This window comes from Podarcis muralis, chromosome 2 (assembly GCF_964188315.1).
Source record: "Podarcis muralis chromosome 2, rPodMur119.hap1.1, whole genome shotgun sequence".
NCBI classification, from domain to species: domain Eukaryota; kingdom Metazoa; phylum Chordata; class Lepidosauria; order Squamata; family Lacertidae; genus Podarcis; species Podarcis muralis.
This window is the reverse complement of record NC_135656.1, coordinates 86,595,633-86,619,153: the sequence shown is the minus strand read 5'-3', so window position 1 is coordinate 86,619,153 and position 23,521 is coordinate 86,595,633. Positions and strand designations below refer to the sequence as shown.

Sequence of the window (23,521 nt, the reverse complement as noted above, 5' to 3'; positions counted from 1 at the left end):
GTCAGGAAGGAGGAGCAACGCAAGCTGCCAGCCCAACAAGGCGTGGGGCCACTTGCGAGAGAAAGGGAGAACAACAGATGCAACAACCCTGCTCCCCGTGTTGTTTTTAAGCCGCCTTCTTCCGCAGATCGTCTCCCCCCCCCCTCCCTCCGGCCCTCCCGGCTGTTTTGGCTTTTCTCCTTTGTGTCTCCATCCGCGCCTGCCGGTGGCTTCTCGCGCGCGCTTCTCCCGCTGCTCCTCCAGGCCGATTTGCGGTGGATCAGGATGGCCAAGAAGCGCAAGGGGGTCGTGCAGCTGCCGCGGGTGGGCAAGAAGCTCAAGGGAGAAGTTGCAGCCTCCTCCGCCTCCTCCTCCGGTCCTAAAACGCAGCAGGAGCAGCAAGAGGGTGAGTGGGGGGCGGAGGGATGCAGAATAACCTTAACCGACAGCCTGCTCCTTGACAGCCTTTGCAGCTCAAGCCTAACCGTGGCTACTCAGAAGTAAGTCCCATTGAAGTCGACGGGGCTTACTCCCAGGAGTTTGGATTGCAGCTTTAGAACATAGTTGGAAGGGACCACGTGAGTCTAGTTCTAGTGCAACCCCCTGCCGGGCAGGAATCCTTTGCCCAAGGTGGGTTTCGAACCCACGACCATGAGATTAAGAGTCTCATGCACCGACTGAGCTTTCCTGAAGCTACCTACGGTTCATTGGCCTCGCTCTCCCTTTGCACCACGCCCACTCCTGGGTTATGTAAAAATTAACAGTTTTGCACATGCTCTGGCTGGAATTCCATTGTGAATGGCCACAGTTCAGCAGCCTGCTTGTGAATCAAACTTCTCATGTTCCTGATACTACCTTATACAACTATGTCACGTGGTTACCAAAAGAGGTTTCCTCCTAGTTGTCTCCTTTAAACACACACACACACACACACACACACACACACACACACACGACGTTTCCCTTGTTACCTAAACATGAACATTCTCCTTAGGAACAGCAAAAGTTCCTGATGCATGATCAAGGTGGAGGGGCGGGTGTATTTTGCATATTGCATTGCATTATTTGGCATAACGTTGCGATTTTAAATTTGCTAAGCCTGCTTGCCGATCAGAAGGTCGGCGGTTTGAATCCCCATGAGCTCCCGTTGCTTGGTCCCTGCTCTTGCCAACCTAGCAGTTCGAAAGCACGTCAAAGTGCAAGTAGATAAATAGGTACCGCTCCGGCAGGAAGGTAAACGGCGTTTCCGTGCACTGCTCTGGTTCACCAGAAGCGGCTTAGTCATGCTGGCCACATGACCCAGAAGCTGCACGCTGGCTCCCTCGGCCAGTAAAGCGAGATGAGCGCCGCAACCCCAGAGTCATCCCTGACTGGACCTAACTGTCAGGGGTCCCTTTACCTTTACCTAACCAAGTAGTGCATGAGCATTAGAAAGGTGGGATAGAAACTTTTATATAAAGTAAAATAATTCAGTGAAGTGTTTTGCCACAGTCTTAAGATTCTGCTTCTGTAAATAAAGCTTGGTGATATCCAGCACTGCCTATCCATTTGCAGAACGGCTTTTAACCCAAGGAGGTATCTGTTAACATAAGGGAAGGGGAGGCAATTCCTCATTTATACTGTAGCCCCCTGTGACACCCCCGTCTGTTCCAGATGTTTGGAGAACCCCCCACATAGTGTGGGAAGCGGCACAGAGACCTACAGCTGAAAATCACCACTCCCCTTGGTTTAGTGGACTCCTCTGCTAGATTAAAAATCATTCTGCAAATGGATAGGCAGCTCTGGATATCTCCCCTCCTGTCTTTTTCATATAATTGCAGAGTTAGAAGGGACCCCAAGGATCATTTAGTCCAACCCCCTGCAACGCAGGAATATTCAGCTGTCCCATGTTGTTGTATAACAAAGTAGAAATAGCAGCAGCAAAATAATAACAACAGGTTTAAACTTTGGGTTCATGGTGCATCATAGTAGTGTTGATTCCAGATCTAATGGGAGGAAGAAATTATAAAGGTTTATGGAAAAGACTATTGGAACCAGTTTGGGTGTTTAATTCGGATTAAGCTTGCATTCCCATCCCCCACCCTAACAGTTTTTGACTGTCGTCACATTTTCTTTCCATACAGATGATTTTGAAGAGCAAAAACCCAGTCAGAAGAAAAGGTTGCCCAAAACGGCTTCTGGAAAAAAGAAGGAAAAGGAACAGGAGAGGGATATCTTTCAGCCACCCTGCAGAAATTTGAATCAGAAAGGACCAAAGCCCAAAGTGAAGGACGAAAAGAATAAAGTGGTAGAAAGTAAAGGGTCCTGTAAAAAAAGGGTAAAATGCAGGTAACTTAATGCTTAGGGTTTTCATTGAGAGCTTATTTATTTATTTATTTCCTGAATCTGAACATCCATTCATGTCATCCTTAGGGTAATGATACGATTGATTTCTTTTTTGGGGCTTCCTCTTAGCCTTGTCCTCTGAATCCATAGAAAACCTGATGCTGATGCGTGGGTAAAATGTTTGGTCTTTGTTTGGGTGTGCACGTATTTATTTATATGTAAAATTAAACTACTAGACTTACATCCAAACCACCGCAATGTGAATTAATCCTCTCTCAGTCCTGGCATTCCACCTTAACCGACTTGTGGATGAGATGCTAAAGAGTAGATGCATCTGTTCTCTTTCCTACCTTGGAAGTCGAACCGAATCCGTTCCGGAAATCCATTCGAATTCCAAAATGTTCAGAAACCCAAGCGTGGCTTCTGATTGGCTGCAGGAAGTTCCTGCAGCCAATTGGAAGCCACGGAAGCCCCGTCGGGCGTTTAAGTTCCAAAGAACGTTTGCAAACCGGAACAGTCGCTTCTAGATTTGGGGCGTTCGAGAGCTAAAACATCAGATTACCAAAGCTTTCAACAACCAAGGTATGACTGTATTGTTCATATTGACGAAGACACATAGAGCTTTGGGATGCTATATTACTGTGGACGGTTTTGTATCGTTGAATCCGCTGTGTAAATTTCAGTGGGAAGGTGAACAGGTGCAGGGATCTTCCTGCAAGGTGAGGTTGGCTCACCTGTGTGGCCTCCTTTGGACTCCAGCTCCCAACAAAGTAAGGCTGGTGCCAAGAGTTGATGGGAGTTGTGTGGTCCTCCTGATACTGCTCATCAAGGGTTAACCACTTCTGCTGTGAAAGAGGCCTTGTAAAGAGTCAAGGCTTAAACTTCTGTCATGTACTGGGGTGGGGGTGAGGAATCTTGCCTTGTTTTCCCCATTAAATTTGAGTGAATCTACACGAACCTGGAGCATGTGTGTGAGAGAGGAAGAGAAATACAGTTTTCTGGGGCCACATTCTCTAGAAAGTCGGTTTCAGGTGCTCGCTTAACTGTGCAGGATGTTTTTCCTTAAACTAGCTCACATTCGGAAGAAATTCCTGGAGGTACAAGCTGTCTGACAGTGGGTTTTCTTCACTGGAAGGGCTCGGATGAATAACCTTTGAGGTCCCCTTCAACTCTGTGGTTGTTTCTTTCCCTACATCCTAGTGGTCTGCAGAACACTCCTATAAAGAAGGAAACAAACGCAAAAAAAGAATCTCCCGTCACAAAGAGAAAGAGAGATGAAGAAGAAGATGGTGATGAAGATGATGAAAGTGAGGATGAGTGGGAAGATGTGGAAGGTAATACATTTTTTAAAAAAATGCTGTGTCAATCTTGGTTCCCTTGGTTATTTTGGTTTATCATTATTTGGACACATTATTGTCATGCCAAAGTCACCCAAGTTTTATCAAAGCTGAATTTTGCTCCCCTGTCAAAGTATCCTCCCAGACTTCCCTACCCTGCATGTTGCTTAAGCTCCAGTGCTGAGAAGTTTCAGAAGCAGCCCTGAGTTAGAATTTAACTGCTCGTCATCTTACTGGACATTATTGGAGACACACTAATTAGACGGGGATGTTTGCTTCCAGAACTTCATCAACCTGAGATAGAGATACTCAAAGAACTTCCTGCCCCGGCGTTGCCCAACAAAACAGTTGAGATAGAAATTGAGACACCCGAGCAGGCGAAGAAAAGAGAGAGAAGGTAAGTTGAGGCCTGTGAGTTTGGTATTAGCAGGCCTTTGTGGCTGATTCGCCCTTTGGAGTTCTTGCACCACTGGAATGAAAAAAGGCTGCCTGGTTGAAGACCTTCTTCTACTGAGGGCCTTGCTTAAGACATTTCCATCTCCGGAACTTGGGTGGGTGGCAGGGCCTTTTCCACTGTGGCACCGGGACTTTAGGGGTGAATTCAGCAAAGTCATTGTGGGAGCCGAATGACTTCAGCACATGCAACACAGCTTCCACTCCCTCTTCTCCTCTTGCTGCCCCTGACTTCATCCTCAGATCTATTCTGATGGGTTGGGGGAAAGTCCAGAGCAGATTTTGGGGGATAGGGGTTGCAGGAGATGTTATGTTGTGCAAGCAGAAATTGTTCCAGCCCCTAAGCTATCTTCATCAGGTGCCTTTTGGATATGAAGTAAAAAACATTTCTGCTTGCTTAAGCTTTTGGTAGCTCTTGGTTGGCATTTCGTTTGTGGTTTGTGTGTGTGTGTTGGGCAGCTGTATCCACTTCTTTTTACAGTGCTTACAAGAAAACAAGAATTAAAAATGTAATAGGCTGTTCTGTTATATTGGTTTGGCAGCCTAAATTGGTTAGAAAGGCAGAATATAAATACAGGAAATAAATGCAGACAACCAGTAGCACACACAAACCCAGTTATGCCTGAGCAGGAAATAGCATAGCATGCGGGAGACGTGAAGCTTCACCTGACAGCCCCTGCCCACTCCGTTCCCTGGCCTTCCCTTTATCAGGGTCCCCAATTGCATGGAGAGTTCTACTCGCACTCAGGCAAATGCAAGTAAAATCCCCCTTTGAACCTTCCCCACTCAGCAGAAGGTCAGAAACAGAGAAGGTAGGAGCGACAGGGCTAGCAGGCAGGGCCCCATTTCTCATCCATGAGGGGAAATTTCCTGTTCAGGTATAATCCCTCAACAGAGCTATAGTGTATGTAGCCTCATGCACACAGTAGCATATGAATGTGCTGTTTTGTTTTCTGGCTTCAGGTTCCTGCTCAGAAGCTGGAAAGTTAGGCCTTGAGAACATCACTGCATGGCACTCACCCTTTGGTTTGTTTTGGTCATCTTGCAGAGAGAAAAGGCAGGTTGAGTTTGAGACGTATCTGCGGAGAATGATGAAGCGCTTCAACAAGGGAGTTCATGAAGACACACACAAGGTAATACGCCTGAATAGTATTGTGTTGGAAGAAGGCAGACACTGCAGGGCTCAAGAGTTCTCCTTCCATTCTGTCACCTTGTTCTGGCACTTGGCAGAAGAGTTTATTGGGAATCCTGGCACGTTAGTATTTCCAAATAGTAATTCAGCGTGTTGTTACAAGGACAAGAGCAATATTGACACCCCAAGTCATTCTAGGGAAGCAGGGACGTAGTTGGTTTAGAACACAGCAAATAGGCTTGTGCATCACGATAAACCATAGCTCATGGTTTACCATGAACATACAGATGGCTTCTGCTTTGCAACTTCTTCAGAAGCAACAAATGGCAGCCCCTGGCTTAATGTTACATCTGAACCAGGAATCGTGGATAGTTTTACTCCAAACAACCCTCGATGCAAAGTCAAACCAAGACCCCAGTTCGGATATAACACTAAACCGGGATCAGGGTTTGTTACTGTAGAGAAGCAAAGTCAGAGTGATCTCCGCAATCACCGTACACTATTAACTATGGTTTACTACGACATATGAATACAGCTAATGGACTTCCGGTCGGCGCCAGCGCTTAATGGCGGTCCTTGCCTCGAGCTCCGAGGCAGGACTGCTCCGCGGGTTTGGGTCTGACCCGCTACGGCGAGCGGGGGACCCCTAAAATCACAGGCGCAGAAGCCTGTGAGCAAGGAGACTCGGTGGGCACCTTTGCGCCCCCCGGTACCGCGAAAGAGCCTTTTTAAAGGCTCCGGAGTGACATCGGGAGTGAGCGCGGTGCTGAGAGTCGTAACCCAGCCCGCGGAGTGAAGCCGCATCGCCATAAACGGAGAGCGCCGATTCCTTCCTGAATCTGAAATTCGACCATAATACTCGTGAGTAAGATCGAGAAATTTAAACGGAACTTCTAAATTGACTTTGAAAATTTGGCTGAAAACGGGAAAGGCATAAATTAAGGAAGTCTGCCTCCCCCGGACTGCATGACATCTAAAGCAACGGAAAAGTAGAACTAAGTTGGAGTGCCTACCCTTTTGGGGTGAGTTAAAAATATTAACATTAACTTCCACGATTTGGTAAAAGAAGTTTTGAGCTGGAGTTTTGAGCTGGAGTGTAAGAGTGGACTTTCAGAAGTTTTTCCTTTGTTGCATGTAAACCCCCCCTCCCGGGCCCGGGAGCACCCTGTCTTCGAGCCTGTTGAAAAGAAAGGGAGTTTGACAGCTGTCAAAAGCTGTCAAACGGGTAACTTAAAGGGGAAAAAAAATAGCAATTTAAGACCTCTCTGGATTACAATTGAGATTAAGTGGTTGGAAACAAAGAAACAAGTAGTGAAGTAAAAGACTGTTGGACTACTAAGTAACCAATTCCCCCTAGGGGGAACTTTGAGACATTACAATGGCTGCGGATGGAAAGTTACTAGCTGAGATAGAAAGAACATTCTATCTTCTGGGAATCCTACAAGAGCAGAGTCTTGCAATGAATAAACAACTCATGACCTTGACTTCTGGAATAAGTAGCTCTGCTGAATGTAATGAGGTATTGTGTGAGAAAAAACCTGCAGCTGAACTGGAAGAGATATCGCAAGAACTGAAGGAGACAAAACAAGCAAAGGAGAGAGAACAGATGGAAAGTACCAACCAGAAGCCTATACAAATGGATTACAAACAAAAAGACTTGTGGACCATATGGATTACAAATCTGCAAAAGAAGCAAAAGATGAAGGAGGAAGCCCCTGGAACACTTGGACCCCAAGAGCTTAAAAGAAAGGAAAAATATGACTGGGGCTTCCACTTTGACCATGAATATGAAGGATGTAAGGAACTTTTGCAGCAGTCTTCTTTAAGCGCTTCTGAGGAAATAAAATCTGGATTGAATGGGACAGAACTCCTTGGAGATCCAAAAACCAACAGGAAGGACTACCAACAAATTCGGCGGAGAGGAACGGAGAGAGACTGGAAGGCCTCGGATGTGAGAAATCCAGGCTAAGGACTGTTATTTTGGACATATATTTGGAAGGGATGGAAACCGGGGATGGGAGGGGGAAAAACAGAAATCTTTAATTTGCTTTTGAAATGGTTTTCTTTTTTTTTTTTATGTTCTTTCTTTTTTGGGTTCAGTAAATATGTTTATATTTCATAAAAATTGAGAAATCGATGGAAGGGAACTTGAGTCCAACTTAGGATAAGAGTTAATATAAAAGAGGTAATATTAATCTGTTGCAATTTGGTTGAAAATTATTAGGCTAATACAGAGACAAGGAAGTGCAGTTGGTTAATTATCTAAGGTGGTTAAATTTATGACACTTAGAATATGATTGTGTTGAAAAAGTTGCTGAAAAATCTTGAAATAAGGATGCAGAAAAGGGGTGGTACGGGGAAGTCGATTTTATGTTGTTTGTGTTTTCTGGTTTTGTCTTTTTTGTGTTTATGGAAAACTAATAAAAATTTATTTAAAAAAAAAAAAAATATGAATACAGCTAATGTTGCTCAAAGAACCAATTTCCCCTCTACATACAATGGTTGAAATCTTGGTACAGCTGTCGTCTGACTGGGCTTAAACTTGCCTATTTATGTTTGTTTAAAAACGGTTCTGTGCAGATTTTCCTTCACCCAAAGTAGCATGGAAACAACAGATACATATTTAAAAACCACAACCGAAATGCAAATGAGCGCATTTGAACCATAAGCTGAACAGTTAAAAAAAAACCTATACCAGGTGCAGTCACATAAAAAAGAAAAGAAACCACAGGCTGCTGATAAATTTATCAAGCAGACACCAGATGAGGCAGATGGGGTTTGTAAATCTTATAAAAGGCAGAGACGGAAGAACTTCTTCTGGCCTCAACCATGAGGTTGTTCCATGTCTGGGGCATTAGTCTAACTGGTGCCTCAGGACTCATTACCAGGTTGCAAGTGGATTGAAACAGCAGCACTACCACCAGACAAACAGGTGGAAAAGATGAAGAAATGGGTCCCTGGATGGATGTTTGGATTAAAGGTGTGTTCCGGATCTGAAAAGGACAACTGGTCACAGAAAAGTCCCACAGCCCGTTTTCTTCCCTCGAAAAGTGAAGTTAACCCTGGCAATGCTCAAATGGGAGCTTAACAAACAAAAACAACTTATTTTAAATATGTAAGCCCCACTAGTAACTGACGTTCTCTAGGCCAGCTGACATTATATTCAAAATACAGTAAAAGAGATGACTAGGATGTTGCCCTCACTGGGCAAGGCTTCCTCACCTAGGCAGCTGATGCTTCTGGAAGCTTCCGTCTCCCGGCAGAAGGTGCCAGAGACATTTGGGTTGGGATGGAGGGTCTGCATTCTTTATAAGTCTCTCTCTCCACTTCCACTCTTCAAATGTTCCAAACTGGCAGGCCGCTCCTGAATTTCTTGGCCGCAGCAGATCTCGGAGGAAACAGCCTGTCCCCCCACGTTCAGAGTTGCTCACAGAGAGGCACTTCCTCACGCAGGATGCTGCCGATAACCTTTCCTGGCTCCCTAGCGGCAGACTTGGACGTATTAGGTCAGTGCTGGGCCTGTCTTTTGAGGCATGGAAACAAAACCAGGGAGCCTTATGTAGCATGACTATCCGTTGCCACTTCTCTCTCCTGGGAGCTGCTTCCTTCTCCCAACAGGTCCACCTACTGTGCCTGCTAGCCAATGGCTTCCATAGAAACAGGATCTGCTCTCAGCCAGACCTCCAGGCGATCGGCCTCTCTATCATCCCCGCTCATTTTACTAAAGTGCCTGCAGGCCGCGTAGACCGCCTGTTCCTGTCAAATCTTGTGAAGTGGTAAGGGGCTTCTCTCTCTTAATCCAGGTTTGTTTTGTTTTGTTTTGATGGCGTTGCACTTTTACATGTGATATAGAGTGGGGAAAGGTCCCTGAAGGACATCCAGCCCAACTGCTTGTGCTCATTCGGCTGCAGTTACAGTAGTCCTTACACATGGTTGTCCGCCTCTGCATAAATCACCCAAGTCACCACCACCCAAGCCTCTTACCATTAATAATAATAATAATAATAATAATAATAATAATAATAATGTATTTATACTCCACCCATCTGGCTGGGTTTCCCCAGGCACTCTGGGCGGCTCCCAACAGAAGATTAAAAACGCAATAAAACATTGAACATTAAAAATTTCCCTAAACAGGGCTGCCTTCAGATGTCTTCTATTTCCTTGACATCTGATGGGAAGTCATTCCACTGGACTGGTGCCACTACCGAGAAGCTCCTCTGCCTGGTTCCCTGTAACCTCATTTCTTGCAGGGAGGGAACCGCCAGAAGGCCCTCGGCACTGGACCTCAGTGTCCGGGCTGAACAATGGGGGTGGAAACGCTCCTTCCGGTATACTGGGCCAAGCCCTTTTAGGGCTTTAAAGGTCAGCACCACCACTTTGAATTGTGCTCGGAAACATACTGGGAGCCAATGTAGGTCTTTCAAGACTGGTGTGATGTGGTCCTGGCGGCCCCTCCCAGTCACCAGTCTAGCTGCTGCATTCTGGATTAGTTGTAGTTTCCGGGTCACCTTCAAAGGTAGCCCCACGGAGAGTGCATTGCAGTAGGCCAAGCGGGAGATAACCAGAGCATGCACCACTCTGGCGAGACAGTCTGCTGGCAGATAGGGTCTCAGCCAGCGTACCAGATAGAGCTGGTAGACAGCTGCCCTGGACACAGAATTGACCTGCTCCTCCATGGACAGCTGTGAGTCCAAAATGACTCCCAGGCTGTGCACCTGGTCCTTCAGGGGCACAATTACCCCGTTCAGGACCAGGGAGTCCCTGCGATGTCCATCTGTTGGTCCTGATCCTGCCTTCTGCTTCACTTTCTGGGTGTGACACCCCTTCAGAGACTTGAAGGTTGTTTGTGGGGGTGAGCTATTAAGGCGTTATTAGCCAGGCAAGTAGAAAAAATATATTGTTTCTTTCTTCAAGGTTTGTTGCGACATTCACTGTCAATGGGGAGCTCTCTGATAGCGAAGAAAGTTGGCAGTCCACCCTAGAGAGGCGTTTTGCTGTGTATGCTGCACGAGATGAGGAGGAATTGGTTCACGTAAGTGACAAGGCGTTTTGGGGCATGTCAGACTGCTCTTCTAGTAACTGTGCTGGGGGAAGCGTGAAGCCAATCAGTGGCCCCTTGGAAAAGGGATGCAGCTTTGTAGTAGCTTTCTTGCATGCAGATGCTCCAAAGTTCAGTCTCCAGGTAGCGTTGGGAGAGGAATTTGTGAATGCATATATCCCCCACCTCCACAAAGTAGAGGGGAGTCCCTCCCCTTAGTGGAATGGGTACCTCCATGTTTGACGAGCTCCCATCACCCTCAAGATACACTCTTATCTATTCACCCAGGCATGTGATAGATCTGGTTAGCTGTGCAGATCTGTGGATTTTTACGTTTCAACGCTAACCAATTATGTAAATTTCACGATGCTTTGATATTACAGGATGATTTGCTGCATTTTTTTCAGTGTTGTAATTTATATAGGCATTGTTAAATTTTGCCCACTCGAGTAAAAACAAGAAATGCGCAACCTGTTACTTCCTCCGTCATTCATTGGCATACGTGGAGAGCCCTCTGCTTTCCTAGTTAGCTTACCACTCAGGTAGAGAAGCTACATTGGTAGAGAAGCTACGTTGACCCCAATGGGCATAGGGGGCTACAGCAACCCTCACAGTACATGGAGAGGCGGTCAAAGTCTCCAGTATGCCAATCTGCTGTGGGGCAAGGCTGTTCTGGCTCACTTTTAGACTAGAAATTTGTTACAAAGTCCTGTGGGTTAAAATCCTCTGGTTAAAAACAAAGTGGGGTGGAGGGTGGGTGGGTGAGAGGGAAAACCTCCATCCCCATAACTCCAAATCCAAACTAACAAACAATAATATTTTTCATTTTTTCAAATAGATATTTTTACTCATTCTGCGAGCGTTGCAGCTACTTTGCCGCCTTGTGTTGTCTCTGCAGCCCATTCCTCTGAAAGTGTCGGCGGGAAAGGTTGGTGTGTCTCCAGGAGGGCTCTCAGTGAGACAAACATGCATAGGATGACTCTGTAAAGCAGCAGTTCTCAAATAAATGGGTTAACCCAGGCTTCCTCAACCTCGGCCCTCCAGATGATTTGAGACTACAGTTCCCATCATCCCTGACCACTGGTCCGGCTAGCTAGGTTATCATGGGAGTTGTAGGCCAAAAACAGCTGGAGGGCCGAGGTTGAGGAAGCCTGGGTTAACCCAAGCATTCCAGAGAGCTGAAATACTTGCACAATATGACTTTTTCCTATGCTAATTAGCGTAGCTGTTTAATGGACAAGAGGTGCAAACATCAGTGTTCACTTTTAAGATCACTTGTTTATCTCCCTCACAGCATGTTGGAAGTACAGTGGTACCTTGGTTCTCAAACGCCTTGGCACTCAAACAACTTGGAACCCAAACACTGCAAACCCAGAAGTAAGTGTTCCGGTTTGCGAACTTTTTTTCGGAAGCCAAACATGCTCTGTTTTGAGTGCCACATTTCCATTTTGAGTGTTACGCTGAGGTCTGTCTGTTTTTGCTATTTATTTTGCGTTTTTGTTTTTGCGACTCTTTTTGTTTTGTTTTTGTGACTATGTGGAACCCCGTTCAGCTACTGATTGATTGATTGATTCTGGGACTGCAGTACATTGTTTATTGCTTTCATTTTATGAATCAATGGTCTCGTTTGATAGTAAAATTCATGTTAAATTGCTGTTTTAGGGGTTGTTTTTAAAAGTCTGGAATGGATTAATCCATTTTGCATTACTTTCTATGGGAAAGCGCGCTTTGGTTTTGGAATGCTTTGGTTTTGGAAAGGACTTCCGGAACGGATTAAGTTTGAGCAGCAAGGTACCACTGTAGTACAAAAACACATTCTGGAAATGCAGGTCTAGTTTTATGTGTTTGCTCTGTGTATGCTCCTCAAACAGAATAGAGATCATGATGTTACGAGCTTGCCCACAAGAGACCCAGTGTGGTGTAGTGGTTAGAGTGTCTGACTAGGATTTGGGAGACTTGGGTTCGAATCCCCACGCAGCCATGAAGCTTGACCAGCCCTCAGCTTAACCTACCTCAGACGGTTGTTCTGTGGATAAAAGGTGGGAGAAGGCCCAGGCATGCTACCTTGAGTTCATTGCAGGAAAGGTAGGAAATGAGCATAGTGAATAAGTAAGAGGCTTGTTGAACAGAGGAGGTGCCTCTGTACACACATATATTTGCTCAGAACTGTCTCCAGTAAGGTACATGGCAAAATCTACAGCTCACCTGCCTTGTCTTTTGATGGCCCATCGTCCTCTTCTTTCATTTCCCCCCCTAGGGAAAGGCCAGCTCCTCCAAGAAGCGCTCTCTCAGTGCAGTTTCCGAGGAATCAGGTGGCTCTGCCAAAAAGCCTAAACGTGCCTCGAAAAAATGTGCAGGGCCTGGTAAGGTCAAGCTAGAGGCAGGCCAAGAGAAGGTCCTGTCAGGGAGCCAGGAAGCTGACAGGAAATCATCCCCAACAGGAGCCAAAAGGACAGTAAATAAACCTACTGCACTCAGGAGTGCTGAGGAAGAAAAGGAACCTGGTGTGAGCAACCTGAGGGAAAGGGGAGGGATGGGGAGGACCAAAAACGACCGCCTACGAAAAGTGGCCTCAAAAGTGTCATATAAAGAGGAGAGTGGAAGCGACGAAGGCAGGGATTCTGAATTCCATACTTCAGAGGAAGACGAGGATGAAAGTAGCATCTCTGATGAGGACTTCGAAACTCCCAAGAGGAAACAGAGGTCATCACTAGGGACTCCGAAAGCAAAAGCAGCTCTTAACAATAGGCGGAAGTCTGGGCCTGCAGTTCTGAATGTACCCAAGAACTCTCAGATGGTTGAGAGTTCACTGGGGAAAGCGGCTACCCCAGGCTCTTCAAACCCCTCAAAGAAAAGGAACAAAATAATTTCTAGCGATGAGGATGAAGGAGGCGATGTGGGACCAGGTAAACAGAGAGGCACTGACCAGTGGCTGGAGGTTTTTCTCGAACGGGAGGACAAGTGGGTCAGCGTGGACTGCGTCCATGGCACCGTTGGGCAGCCTCTGCTGTGCTTCAGACATGCCACCAAGCCCGTGTGCTACATCATCGGCATTGATAACGATGGGTGCGTCAAGGACGTGACACAAAGATACGACCCGGCGTGGATGACGTCTACGAGGAAGTGTCGCGTGGATGCCGAGTGGTGGGAGGACACCTTGGAACCGTACAGAAGCCCTTTTGTGGAGCGAGAGAAAAAGGAAGAAAGGGAGGTAACGGAAGGGAGCTGGCGGGTTTCCTCCTCCATGAACAAAACTATGTCCTGGTTGACTAAGAGGTCCTCCACCCTCTCTTGCTACTTCTGATACCTGGTCTGTGTAAACATGGTGGGTGTAGAAATACATAGGAAGATGAGTCTATGAGTCAAGTGCCTTTGGGTTTCATTAAATGGCACAAGCTTGGCTTTGGGGAGGAGGGAGAAGGAAACGGAGGATGCAGGTGTGGCAGGGTTATCAAGCTAGTACCAACTTAATTCAGCAATGTGAGGGTGCGGACAGGATTTTAGGCCTAGGATGGTCATAGCAATCCAGAGCCATGGCAGGGTATGTGATGATTTCAGCTGTCTTAATGAGCAGACAGTTGTTTAGGGTGAGATTCTTCTAACAAAGCCCCTTCCTCTTGTGCTTGCAGCAGGGCTTCTGGAATTCTCTGCTTGCTTGAAGAGCGCCTGAGAGCTGGCTCTCACAAACAAAGGATATCAGCAGAGCACAGCTGGGTCAGACCAAAAGCCAAAAGTGTGTAAGACCAAAAGTGTATAAGAACAGTTTCACGTCCAATATGGATAACAGCATTCTGTTCACCCAGTGATGAACCGATGGTGCCTTTGGAAAGCCTATAGGTGCCACAGCCCTTTCTAGCTCATGTTCCCCAGTAACTGATACTGCCTCTGATACAGGAGGTGTACACAGCTGTCATGCCTAGTAGTCATTGAGTCAGCTTGTCCTCCATGAATTTGTTTTTTAAAACCTGTACAAGTTGGTGGCCACTGTGACAACTATCTCATGGATCTTCTGCTTATCCCTAGTGGGTCTTTTGCGTATTCATTCATCAGTCGATGACTCCCAGCTGAGTGTATGAACGGACTCTATTAATAAAAGTATTCCATCTGGAGGACGTGGTTTGGTTGATACAGAAGTTTCGTCAGTGTTGTTAGAGCAGGGATGAGTCCCTTATGACCCCTGGATCAAGTAATCCTGTGAAAGCTGGCCCTGATACTGTCTTTATGTTTGTCCTCCAAATAATTGAAGAATCTGCTTGTGCAGCGTAAACTCTGAAGTCAACCACTTATGTCATGTCTCCCAGTTTCTAGTTAAACTTCAAGACCAGCCCCTGCCGACAGCCATTGGCGAATACAAGAACCACCCGCTTTATGCCTTGAAGAGGCATCTCCTTAAATACGAAGCCATCTACCCGGAGACAGCTGCTATACTAGGGTATTGCCGTGGGGAGGCTGTGTATTCCAGGTGAGAGTCATCTGCCAGGTGTGTATGGCGTGAAATATGACTTCATGTGGCTACATTGCTCTGGTCAGATATCAGATTTCACATTGCCAGTACTTTTGTTCACCTTTCTTTTTAAAAAACAAAACAAACCAGGGTCCACAGACAGACAAGGGTTAGGATTAGACCTAGCAGAAGTTGACTGGCTTGGCAGCTGCTGGCCAAGATTTGTTTCTGAGTTCTGAATTCAGGTTCCTGAGCGTCCCTGGTTTATTTTCTTTCTTTTTTAAGGAAAAAGCACATTTTCTCACCCTTGTGACTTGATGTAGTTGCACGTGTATAGGCAATTCCTGATGAACTCCAGGGGTGGGGGAATCTGTTGGTTGGAAGTTGGGGCTTTTTGTAACCCACATAGCTTGTTTTCCCTCCCATGACTCACAGAAATCAAATCATGCAAAACTGTTTGATCTGTGCAAATGTACTCAGTTTTAGTGGTTGCAGAATATGGGTTGTATTGGCAGAGAAACGCCCAATATACTTAAAAAGAAAGATGTATGTGTGTGCTCACATTGAGAATATTTGAGGGTACAGTTCATTTGGACTTTTTCAGAGACTGTATCCATACGCTGCACTCCAAAGACACCTGGCTGAAGCAAGCTCGAGTGGTCAGGATTGGTGAGGTGCCTTATAAGGTAAGATGACAGCAGATCCACTCTGAGGCTGCAGTTGGGCACCTATAGCTCAGTAGCAGAATGAGAGATGCATGCACAAGCCCTTATGAGCTGAAGAATAGAACAGGCCTGCTGGATCAAACCATAGGATGGAGAAACTGCCGCCCTCCAAAGATGGTTGGACTACAATTCCAGTTAGCCCCAATTAGCATGGCCTGTGGCCAGGGATGATGGAAGTTGTAGTCTAAACCTAAGATTCCCCATCCCTGCCCTATTAACCAGTCACAGTGGCCAGCCCATGGGAAGCCTACATACAAGACCTGGGAATCAATGGCTCTCTCTTACTTTGGTTCCCCAGGAACTTGTTTTCAGAGCCATACTGTCTCCAATCCTGGAGTTACCGTATAACCATTGTAATTATTAGCCCCATCTCATTTGTATCCAATTAAAGCTAAGGATAGGGGATTTCTTTTTTTACTCAGAGTAGATCCATTGAAATGAATGGACCTGCATTGGTTATGGTCATTAATTTTAATGGGTCTAACACTGAGTAAAAGCTAGTTGCAAACAACCCAAAGTAACCAGGTTGGGAAAGACTTGTATTTGGGAGACCCTGGAGAGATGAATTCTGGATTGCCATTGCTATGAATCAATAGAGTGCAGCCATTCTGCAGCCTTGCAGTTTGGTGGTGGCCTGGGATGTTGCTGCAAGGAAACAGTGAGAGAGCATTCGCGAGCGGCTTGTGTATCTTCTTTTCATGCTTCTGTGTGACATCAGAAGTGACAGCGGGTGCTTCTCCCTTCTAGTGAGATGAGTGAGCTTCAGGGGCATACACAAACCTCAGTTTGAGGGGGGATGATTAGGTTGACACTGTGAACTTTACAGGCAAGAAGTGGGAACGGATGAGAATACTGGACTCGTGTTGTGTTTGCACAGATGGTTATAGGCTACTCCAACCAAGCAAGAAAAGCACGAATGGCAGAACCGGCAAACAGAGACAAAAAGGACTTGCCGCTGTTTGGCCTCTGGCAGACGGAGGAATACCAGCCCCCTGTTGCCGTGGATGGAAGGGTAAGCTGGAGGAGAGATCACACGATCACCCTTGGAGTGGTTCGGGTGGTGATTGCACAAGATGAGGCCTTTTCAGAGGTGGCCTGAGACCCTGGAGCTTCCTACCTGGGAAAATTTGATTCCCCCCTCATTGCTGATCTTATTTAGTCATCCAGATCTTTGGGAATTAAGTTCCTGGGAACCTCACCATTGTAGATATTAGATTGCAGTTTTTGAAGTTTTTGTGTTTTTAGATTTTTAATGGTGCTGTGAAATACTTTGTGATGATGGCTTTCTCTATATTGCGCACTGTTCTGGGCTTCTGGTTTGGGGCGGGGGGAAAGTTGTACAAAATGAAATGAATTTCACATTAATGAAAATGAAGAATAAAGGTAAATTGAGTGGGTACTTTGGTAAAGCTAAATCTTTCTCTCCTGGGTTGTATAATTTAACTGAAAGTTTTGCGTTTCGGCTCACGTTCTTGTAAAACATACTCACCCTTGTGATGTATCTACTGTTTCTCATTTTAATTGGTACCAGTCCTGTGCTTGGCACTTTAGCAAGAACCAATTTCTGCATAAAAGTATTAGCATAATTGTGAATTTTTTTTCCTCTCTCTCCCCCCCCCCCCTTTCTTTGTTCCTGTTTTGTTTTCAGGTTCCCCGGAATGAATTTGGGAATGTGTATCTCTTCCAACCCAGCATGTTGCCCATAGGCTGTGTGCAGCTAAAGCTTCCCAACCTCCATAGAGTGGCGCGCAAATTGGATATTGACTGTGTCCCAGCTGTTACTGGATTTGATTTTCATGGTGGCTACTCGCACCCAGTGTACGTCCCACTTCTACCATTCACTTTAATTGGGCTTGGGGTGGCCTTCATCACTTGTTCTTGACATCTGGTTTGCCAGCGGAGAATATGCCCTGGATCTGTTCATCCTACATGGCTTACCTGCAGTAATCGTAGCGTTGGCTGAGATGTAGCTGTCACCTTGCGATGCCCTTAGCAGAAGTGGAGCTGAGCACCTGTTTCTCTTTGTGCTACCTTCCTTTGTGTGTGCGTCTTTGCCATGCAGACAATAGGAACTGGCTTAGGTTAAATCAGTGGTTCCTAAACTTTTTTTGGGCCACTGTCCCCTTGGCTCCATAACCTCACCCCCTGGCTCCCCTGCCCTATGAAAAGCTTTATTCAGAATAGCAGTTTCCACAACCCGCTAAGGAAGGCAATAGCACATTTATTCAAAATCCAGTTTAATCTGTTTTGTTCAACAAAACTGATGAACTTGATCCAGTGATGACCAGCTTTTCAAAGTCTGGTAGGACACCTCCAGTGCTTCCCTGCTTGGGAGCCACTGAGCTAAATGATTAAATAGTTTTCCATAGAGGAAACTAGTGAAGTTTATTTATTTGAAGTTCCATAGCTCGGTGGTGGTCCTGCCAACCTAGCAGTTCCAAAGCACGTCAAAGTGCAAGTAGATAAATAGGTACCACTCCGGTGGGAAGGTAAACAGCGTTTCCGTGTGCTGCTCTGGTTCGCCAGAAGCAGCTTAGTCATGCTGGCCACATGACCTGGAAAAACTGTCTGTGGACAAATGCTGGCTCCCTCGGCCAGTAAAGTGAGATGAGCGCCACAACCCCAGAGTCATCCGCCACTGGACTTAACTGTCATGGGTCCTTTCCCTTTACCTCGGTGGTGGAGTTTTTGATTTGCATGCAGGAGGTCTCAGGATCAGTTTCTGGCATCTCCAGGTAGAGCTGTATGAGACCCTGGAGAGCTGCTGCCTATTACTGAGCTAATGGTCTGACTCAGCACACGGCACCTTCCTCTGTTCCTATTTCTTATCATTCTTGCATCTCACCTTTCATCCCCTCACGGGATCCCAGGTATTTTCTAACCATTTCCCCCTGTCACTTTGAAAGTGCTGATATAATGGAGCACATCAACACTCAAAACAGCATCCAATTGGCTATTTGTCTTCCTAGGGTCATTTAAAACTTCCCCAGCTCAGTGCACAAATGACAAGTTCTCGTCATCTTTTTCTTCTGCCAGCACCGAAGGTTATGTGATCTGCGAAGAGTACAAAGAAGTGCTTGTTGCAGCGTGGGAGAACGAAGAAGCCGAGAGAGAGAAGAAGGAAAAGGAGGTGAGAATCACTCTGAGAGTTGGAGCAGCAGGAACTGACACTGCCAGAAATTGGTAGTGTTACAGATCTAATTAAATAGAGAGTTGCTGATAGTTTCCACAGTGTCTTATAGCACCTCCTATCTCGATAGGTGATAGCCGGAAACGACAAATGTTTAAGGATCTATTGCAGAAATGGAGTTCCTATTGAACTTCTCCATTAGTGTCATTGTTAGAGAGCACTCGGCTTCTGCAATCATTCCTTCAATTTCTGATAAGCAGGTGTGCCTGCCAGGGCTTATGTTACCAAGACTAATTCTTCCATGCACAAGAGGTGGGTTATCAGTGGGCTTGCAGGAATCCCAAAATTTGCAGCATTTCTTTAAAAAAAAAACCCTAAGGGTAGGAACCCCAAAAACAACTAAAAGGGGACTGAGCGTGGCCAGTGACTATGAAATGCTCACTTGCATTTGAGCGTCTGCTTAATCTGATACTTAGTCTTAGTTTACATTTGATGTTCTCATTTTCATATGATTGCATTGGTGTCGATGCTTATTTTTCTTGTTCTTGCTGATCAGCTGCATTATTTTGAGTTGCTTTTATTCTGCTTGTATTTTAATTGTTGTTTTTTTACATTGCATTGTACGTTGCCTAGAGGCGACTGATAAATATAACCAGCGAATATCACAGATTGTATAAATGCCTTTGATATCCTCTTTCTTCCCTGTGAGCAGATGGAGTTCTGTCAATTACACGCCATTCTTTTGTAGAATGTAAGGCCAGCTATAATTGGATTGGTGTGTGTGTCCATCCTTTGATTTCTGATTGAGTGAATTTTAAAAAACAGAAGCGGGAGAAGAGAGTCCTGGGGAACTGGAAATTGCTGACAAAAGGGCTTCTGATCAAAGAGAGACTGAAGAGACGCTACTCTACTAAGGTAATAAAAGCAGTGGCGTAGCGTGGGTTGTCAGCACCCGGGGCAAGGCAAGTAATTTGCGCCCCCTAACCCGTGGATTTGCGCCCCCTAACCCGTGGATTTGCGCCCCCTAACCTGTGGATTTGCCCTAACCCCAGATGTTGCGCCCGGTGCGGCCGGCCCCCCCTGCACCCCCCACGCTACGCCACTGAATAAAAGGCCTTTAGTCTGTATTTTTACTGCTATAACGGTGTTCCTGCTGACATTATTTAGCCTAACAGTAACTTTGGGGAGTTTACATTCAAGGTATACATACATAGACTGAGGTGTGTATGCAGTCCTGTAGGTAAAAAAAGGTAAAGGACCCCTGGACAGTTATGTCCAGTCAAAGGCGACTATAGGGTGCGGCATTCATCTCACTTTTCAGACCGAGGGAACTGGCGTTTGTCCACAGACAGCTTTCTGGGTCTTATGACCAGCAGGGACACCATGACCCAAGCCAGAGCGCACGGAAACGCCGTTTACCTTCCCACCACAGCGGTACCTATTTATCTACTTACACTGGTGTGCTTTCAAACTGCTAGGTTGGCAGGAGCTGGGACAGAGCAATGGGAGCTCACTCCGTTGTGGGGATTCGAACCGCTGACCTTCAGATTGGCAGACCCAAGAGGCTCAGTGGTTTAGACCACAGCACCACCCGCAGTCCTGCACACATTTATTTAGGAGCTGAGTAGGATTGCAGTTTGTTTCAGGCCATTTGGATGACGGGGCTCAGCAGTGGCTTAGATGAAGATGCTGAAGGCCACTTGACCAAAATAGCCACGAACTGTGTAAAGTTTTAAGAAGGAAGCAGGTAACAGTAAGTTAATTCTACAACAGCTGGCGGGAAGGGAAATCAATCTTCCTTAACTTCAGAAATGGGGAGATATGAACTGAGCTCCCCCCACCCCTTTCTTCACACATGCACCCACCTTCTGGGATGTTACAGGTAAGAATAAATTGCCATAATGAGTGGTAGGAATTGTGAAATCATCACAGTTAAGGCTTTGGGGTTTTTAAATCAGCCATGCTTAGCTGGCAACCAATACACAGATTTTACTGTTTTAATAACTTCAGAATGTATAGTGGGTTAGGGGTGTGCTTAATTGCTCTAATATTGCTGAAATGCACAGTGGCTCCTTTGGCTTAGTTGTTGTGGAAAAGGGCATAGCCTTCCACAGAAGGAAGCAGGTTCATATGGGTGAACAGGATAAGAGAGCACATTCTTTTCACCTCCAGGGTTTTTTGCCAGCGGCAAAATCCTGAAAAGTATTGCCTTGTACTTCAGTGATTCCACTTTCTTGTCAATGCAATTGTCCAAGATCATCATCTAAACATTGGAATTTGGTCTAGATGTTTTTGCACAGGCAGCTGAAACTCCTTTGCACTGCTGGTCGTCTTGCTGCAACCTCCATTGCAAAGGAGGTCCTCTTCATAGCAGCAGTTAACATCCCACCATTTGTTGGCTTTTACTTGTTTGTGAACCATCTTGGTGTTCCTTCTCAAATGAATGGCAGTACGTATATTCTTTTACTAGTAACAATTGCTTCTCTTCCAGAATGAGGCAGCAGGAGCAATGGTGACTCCGGGAGGCGGGTTCTCCTCTGATGAGGATGAAGGAGGCGGAGAACCAAGCTCAGAGACACCAGCTGGGGATGTGGACATTTCTTGGCCCCAAAATCGGCAACTGGAACAAGAGAGGGATGGAGGGAAAAGGACCAGAAAGAGCAAGAGGGAAAAGAAAGGAGAAGCAAAATACTTGTTCCCATTTGAGAAGCTGTAACTGGAAGCAGCCACTGTGGCAAAGAAAAGAAGAGTCTTCATAAAGAGACCAACTTGTAAATAGCTTCAGGTTTAGGAAATAATATATTTTTTTATTTGCTGCAAGATGGAGATTTGGGTTTTGACTCAATATGTTCAGAGAGCAATTGTTTGTGTGTGAAAATACTTCTGGTGAGAATAAATCAGGGAGTTCATAGGAACCTTTATAAGTCTTGGCCGTAGAATACACATTTTACTCCATTTGCGGTTGCAAATGTGGATTGTGCCAAGTTGGCTAAAAGAGCTTAGAATTAGATATGTTTTTATTACCCTCTCTTCAGAGGAGCGAGCCTTGCTCCTTTGTATTTGTGGAGTTACGGGGAACAGGCTGGTTTAGACCAGTTGTGGGGGATTCTGTGACCCTCCAGAAGTAGCTGGGACTACAAATCCCATCATCCTTGGCCCCTGGCCTTGCTGGCTGGAGTTGTAGCCCAACACGTTCCCCACCTCTTATCTTAGGTGCTATCAATCAGACGCTTTGCGAATGCTGTTTCCCCTTGAACATTTTTGCAATTCCTTGGTTTCCCCGCGGTTAGCAGTGTCTCTTTCACTGTCCTCATCCCTTCTGTTTGTCTGAAAGACGATTTACATGGTAGCTATAAAGGTCCCAAGTATGTCATCAATGGCTTAAAGGTGGTGATGTCCTTTGCTTGTAAAGAGTTTAAATTTTTTTGGCTTCAGGAAAAGGTGCAGGCCATCCACATTTTGGGCACAGTCCCCCGTGAAATTTGCCAGGACAAACAACAGAAGCAAGTGGAGAGTGTCAGAAAAAAACATTGCTTGTGCTCTTGCACATTTCCCCACTTATTTCTAGAGAGCTTGTGCAAGAGACACAAATGGGAACCTTTTTGCTAGTTAAAAAAGTACTATAGGAGCTTTGGGTAGGGGGACTTCTCAAGAATCATTTAGTTTTTGTCTCTCTTCCTTCTGCATCCTCATAAATAAGCCTCATTATAAGCCATGTCTGTTTTGAGCACTGAACTAAAGTTACGATGGCTCCAGTCTGAAATGGTCTGAGTGAGCACATTCTAAACAGAACTGACATATAAGAATGTATGCTTGCATTCTGCCGTTACTTAATGATCACTGTACAATGACTTGTTTGCCTCTTCTATAGAGTGCTTTCACTTATACACACTTTTTGCTACAAAATAAATGTTAATGATACCACTTGACACAGCTTTAAAAATTACACATTTTTACTGACCTGAATTTTTTTGCATTTTTTTTTAAAAAACTCCCTTTAACTAGTATTTAGCACTTTAAAAATAACCAGGAAAAATATTTTTGTACTGAATCCTTAGTTTAAAATAAAAGCTTTAATATTATTTTATGCAAGAGTCTTCTTTCTTTCCAGAGATGGCCATTGGTGGGTGCCGCATGCTACAAACACCTGCTTCACATTTCTCTGCATTGCACTGTAGGCTGGATTTCTGTACCCCAGAAGCTGCTAAGTGATGGCTCTCTAGATGTTTTTGGGAATAAAACGCCCAACATCCTTGAGAGTTGACTATGCTGGCAGGGCCTGATGGAACCTTAAGTCCAGCAACAGCTGGAGGAAACCATATTGACTACTTGAACCATATTGGCAACATGATCTAAATATAGAATTCAAGGCAGAAGGGAAGGATAAATATTGACAAGATTGGGTACATTATGTAAGTTCCAGTTGTTGCCAAGGGAAGAGTAGGAACCATTTGAAAAGATGCATCCTTTGTGTGAACTTCCAATGGAAAAATGCACTACATACATTAGCAGATTCATTAAAGGATAAATAAATTTCATTTGCCTAGATTATGAAAGAGTTGCACTGTGATTATTAATTCACGGGAGACTCAATTTTTCAGTTACAGATAGGTAGCCATGTTGGTCTGCCATAGTCAAAAAAAAAAAAATTCCTTCCAGTAGCACCTTAAAGACCAACTAAGTTAGTTCTTGGTATGAGCTTTCGTGTGCATGCACACTTCTTCAGATACACTGAAACAGAAGTTGCCAGATCCTTCTATATAGTGAGAAGGTGGGGAGGGGTATTACTCAGAAGGGTGGTGGGAATGGGTGATTGGCGGATAGCTGAGATGAGCCTGTTGACGACTCTTAACGACTGCAATAGGTCTTACAGGAAAAAGCAAGGGGTGAGGTGGTGAAAAATGGCTTTGTCATGTATAATGAGATAAGAATCCAATGTCTTTGTTCAGACCAGG

The 23,521-nt window shown here is 45.4% G+C and overlaps 1 protein-coding gene across 2 annotated transcripts; it reads left to right on the top strand.

Annotated features, from left to right (window-relative positions):
- Window positions 1–22,648, top strand: XPC (XPC complex subunit, DNA damage recognition and repair factor). Of its 2 annotated transcripts, XM_028719241.2 has the most exons (16): window positions 1–385; window positions 2,103–2,307; window positions 3,505–3,638; window positions 3,924–4,038; window positions 5,143–5,227; window positions 8,845–9,002; window positions 10,144–10,261; window positions 11,106–11,195; window positions 12,525–13,478; window positions 14,569–14,729; window positions 15,316–15,397; window positions 16,314–16,448; window positions 17,085–17,254; window positions 18,473–18,566; window positions 19,392–19,481; window positions 21,058–22,648. In XM_028719241.2, exons 1-16 carry the CDS (start codon window positions 265–267, stop codon window positions 21,280–21,282), a joined length of 2,937 nt encoding a protein of 978 aa, XP_028575074.2. In that variant the 5' UTR covers window positions 1–264; the 3' UTR covers window positions 21,283–22,648. The 2 variants fall into 2 exon arrangements, with proteins under 2 accessions (XP_028575074.2, XP_077781104.1); XM_077924978.1 differs by lacking the exon at window positions 12,525–13,478 and having other exon boundaries at window positions 3–385.
- The last annotated feature ends 873 nt before the right edge of the window (window positions 22,649–23,521 follow it).

Bases quoted from the DNA above. Each gene is read 5' to 3' on its own strand.
- XPC (XM_028719241.2), top strand. From the start codon at position 265: ATGGCCAAGAAGCGCAAGGGGGTCGTGCAGCTGCCGCGGGTGGGCAAG. The intron at 386-2,102 runs GTGAGTGGGGGG...CTTTCCATACAG, and splicing joins GCAGCAGGAGCAGCAAGAGG to ATGATTTTGAAGAGCAAAAA. The intron at 15,398-16,313 runs GTAAGATGACAG...GTGTTTGCACAG, and splicing joins TTGGTGAGGTGCCTTATAAG to ATGGTTATAGGCTACTCCAA.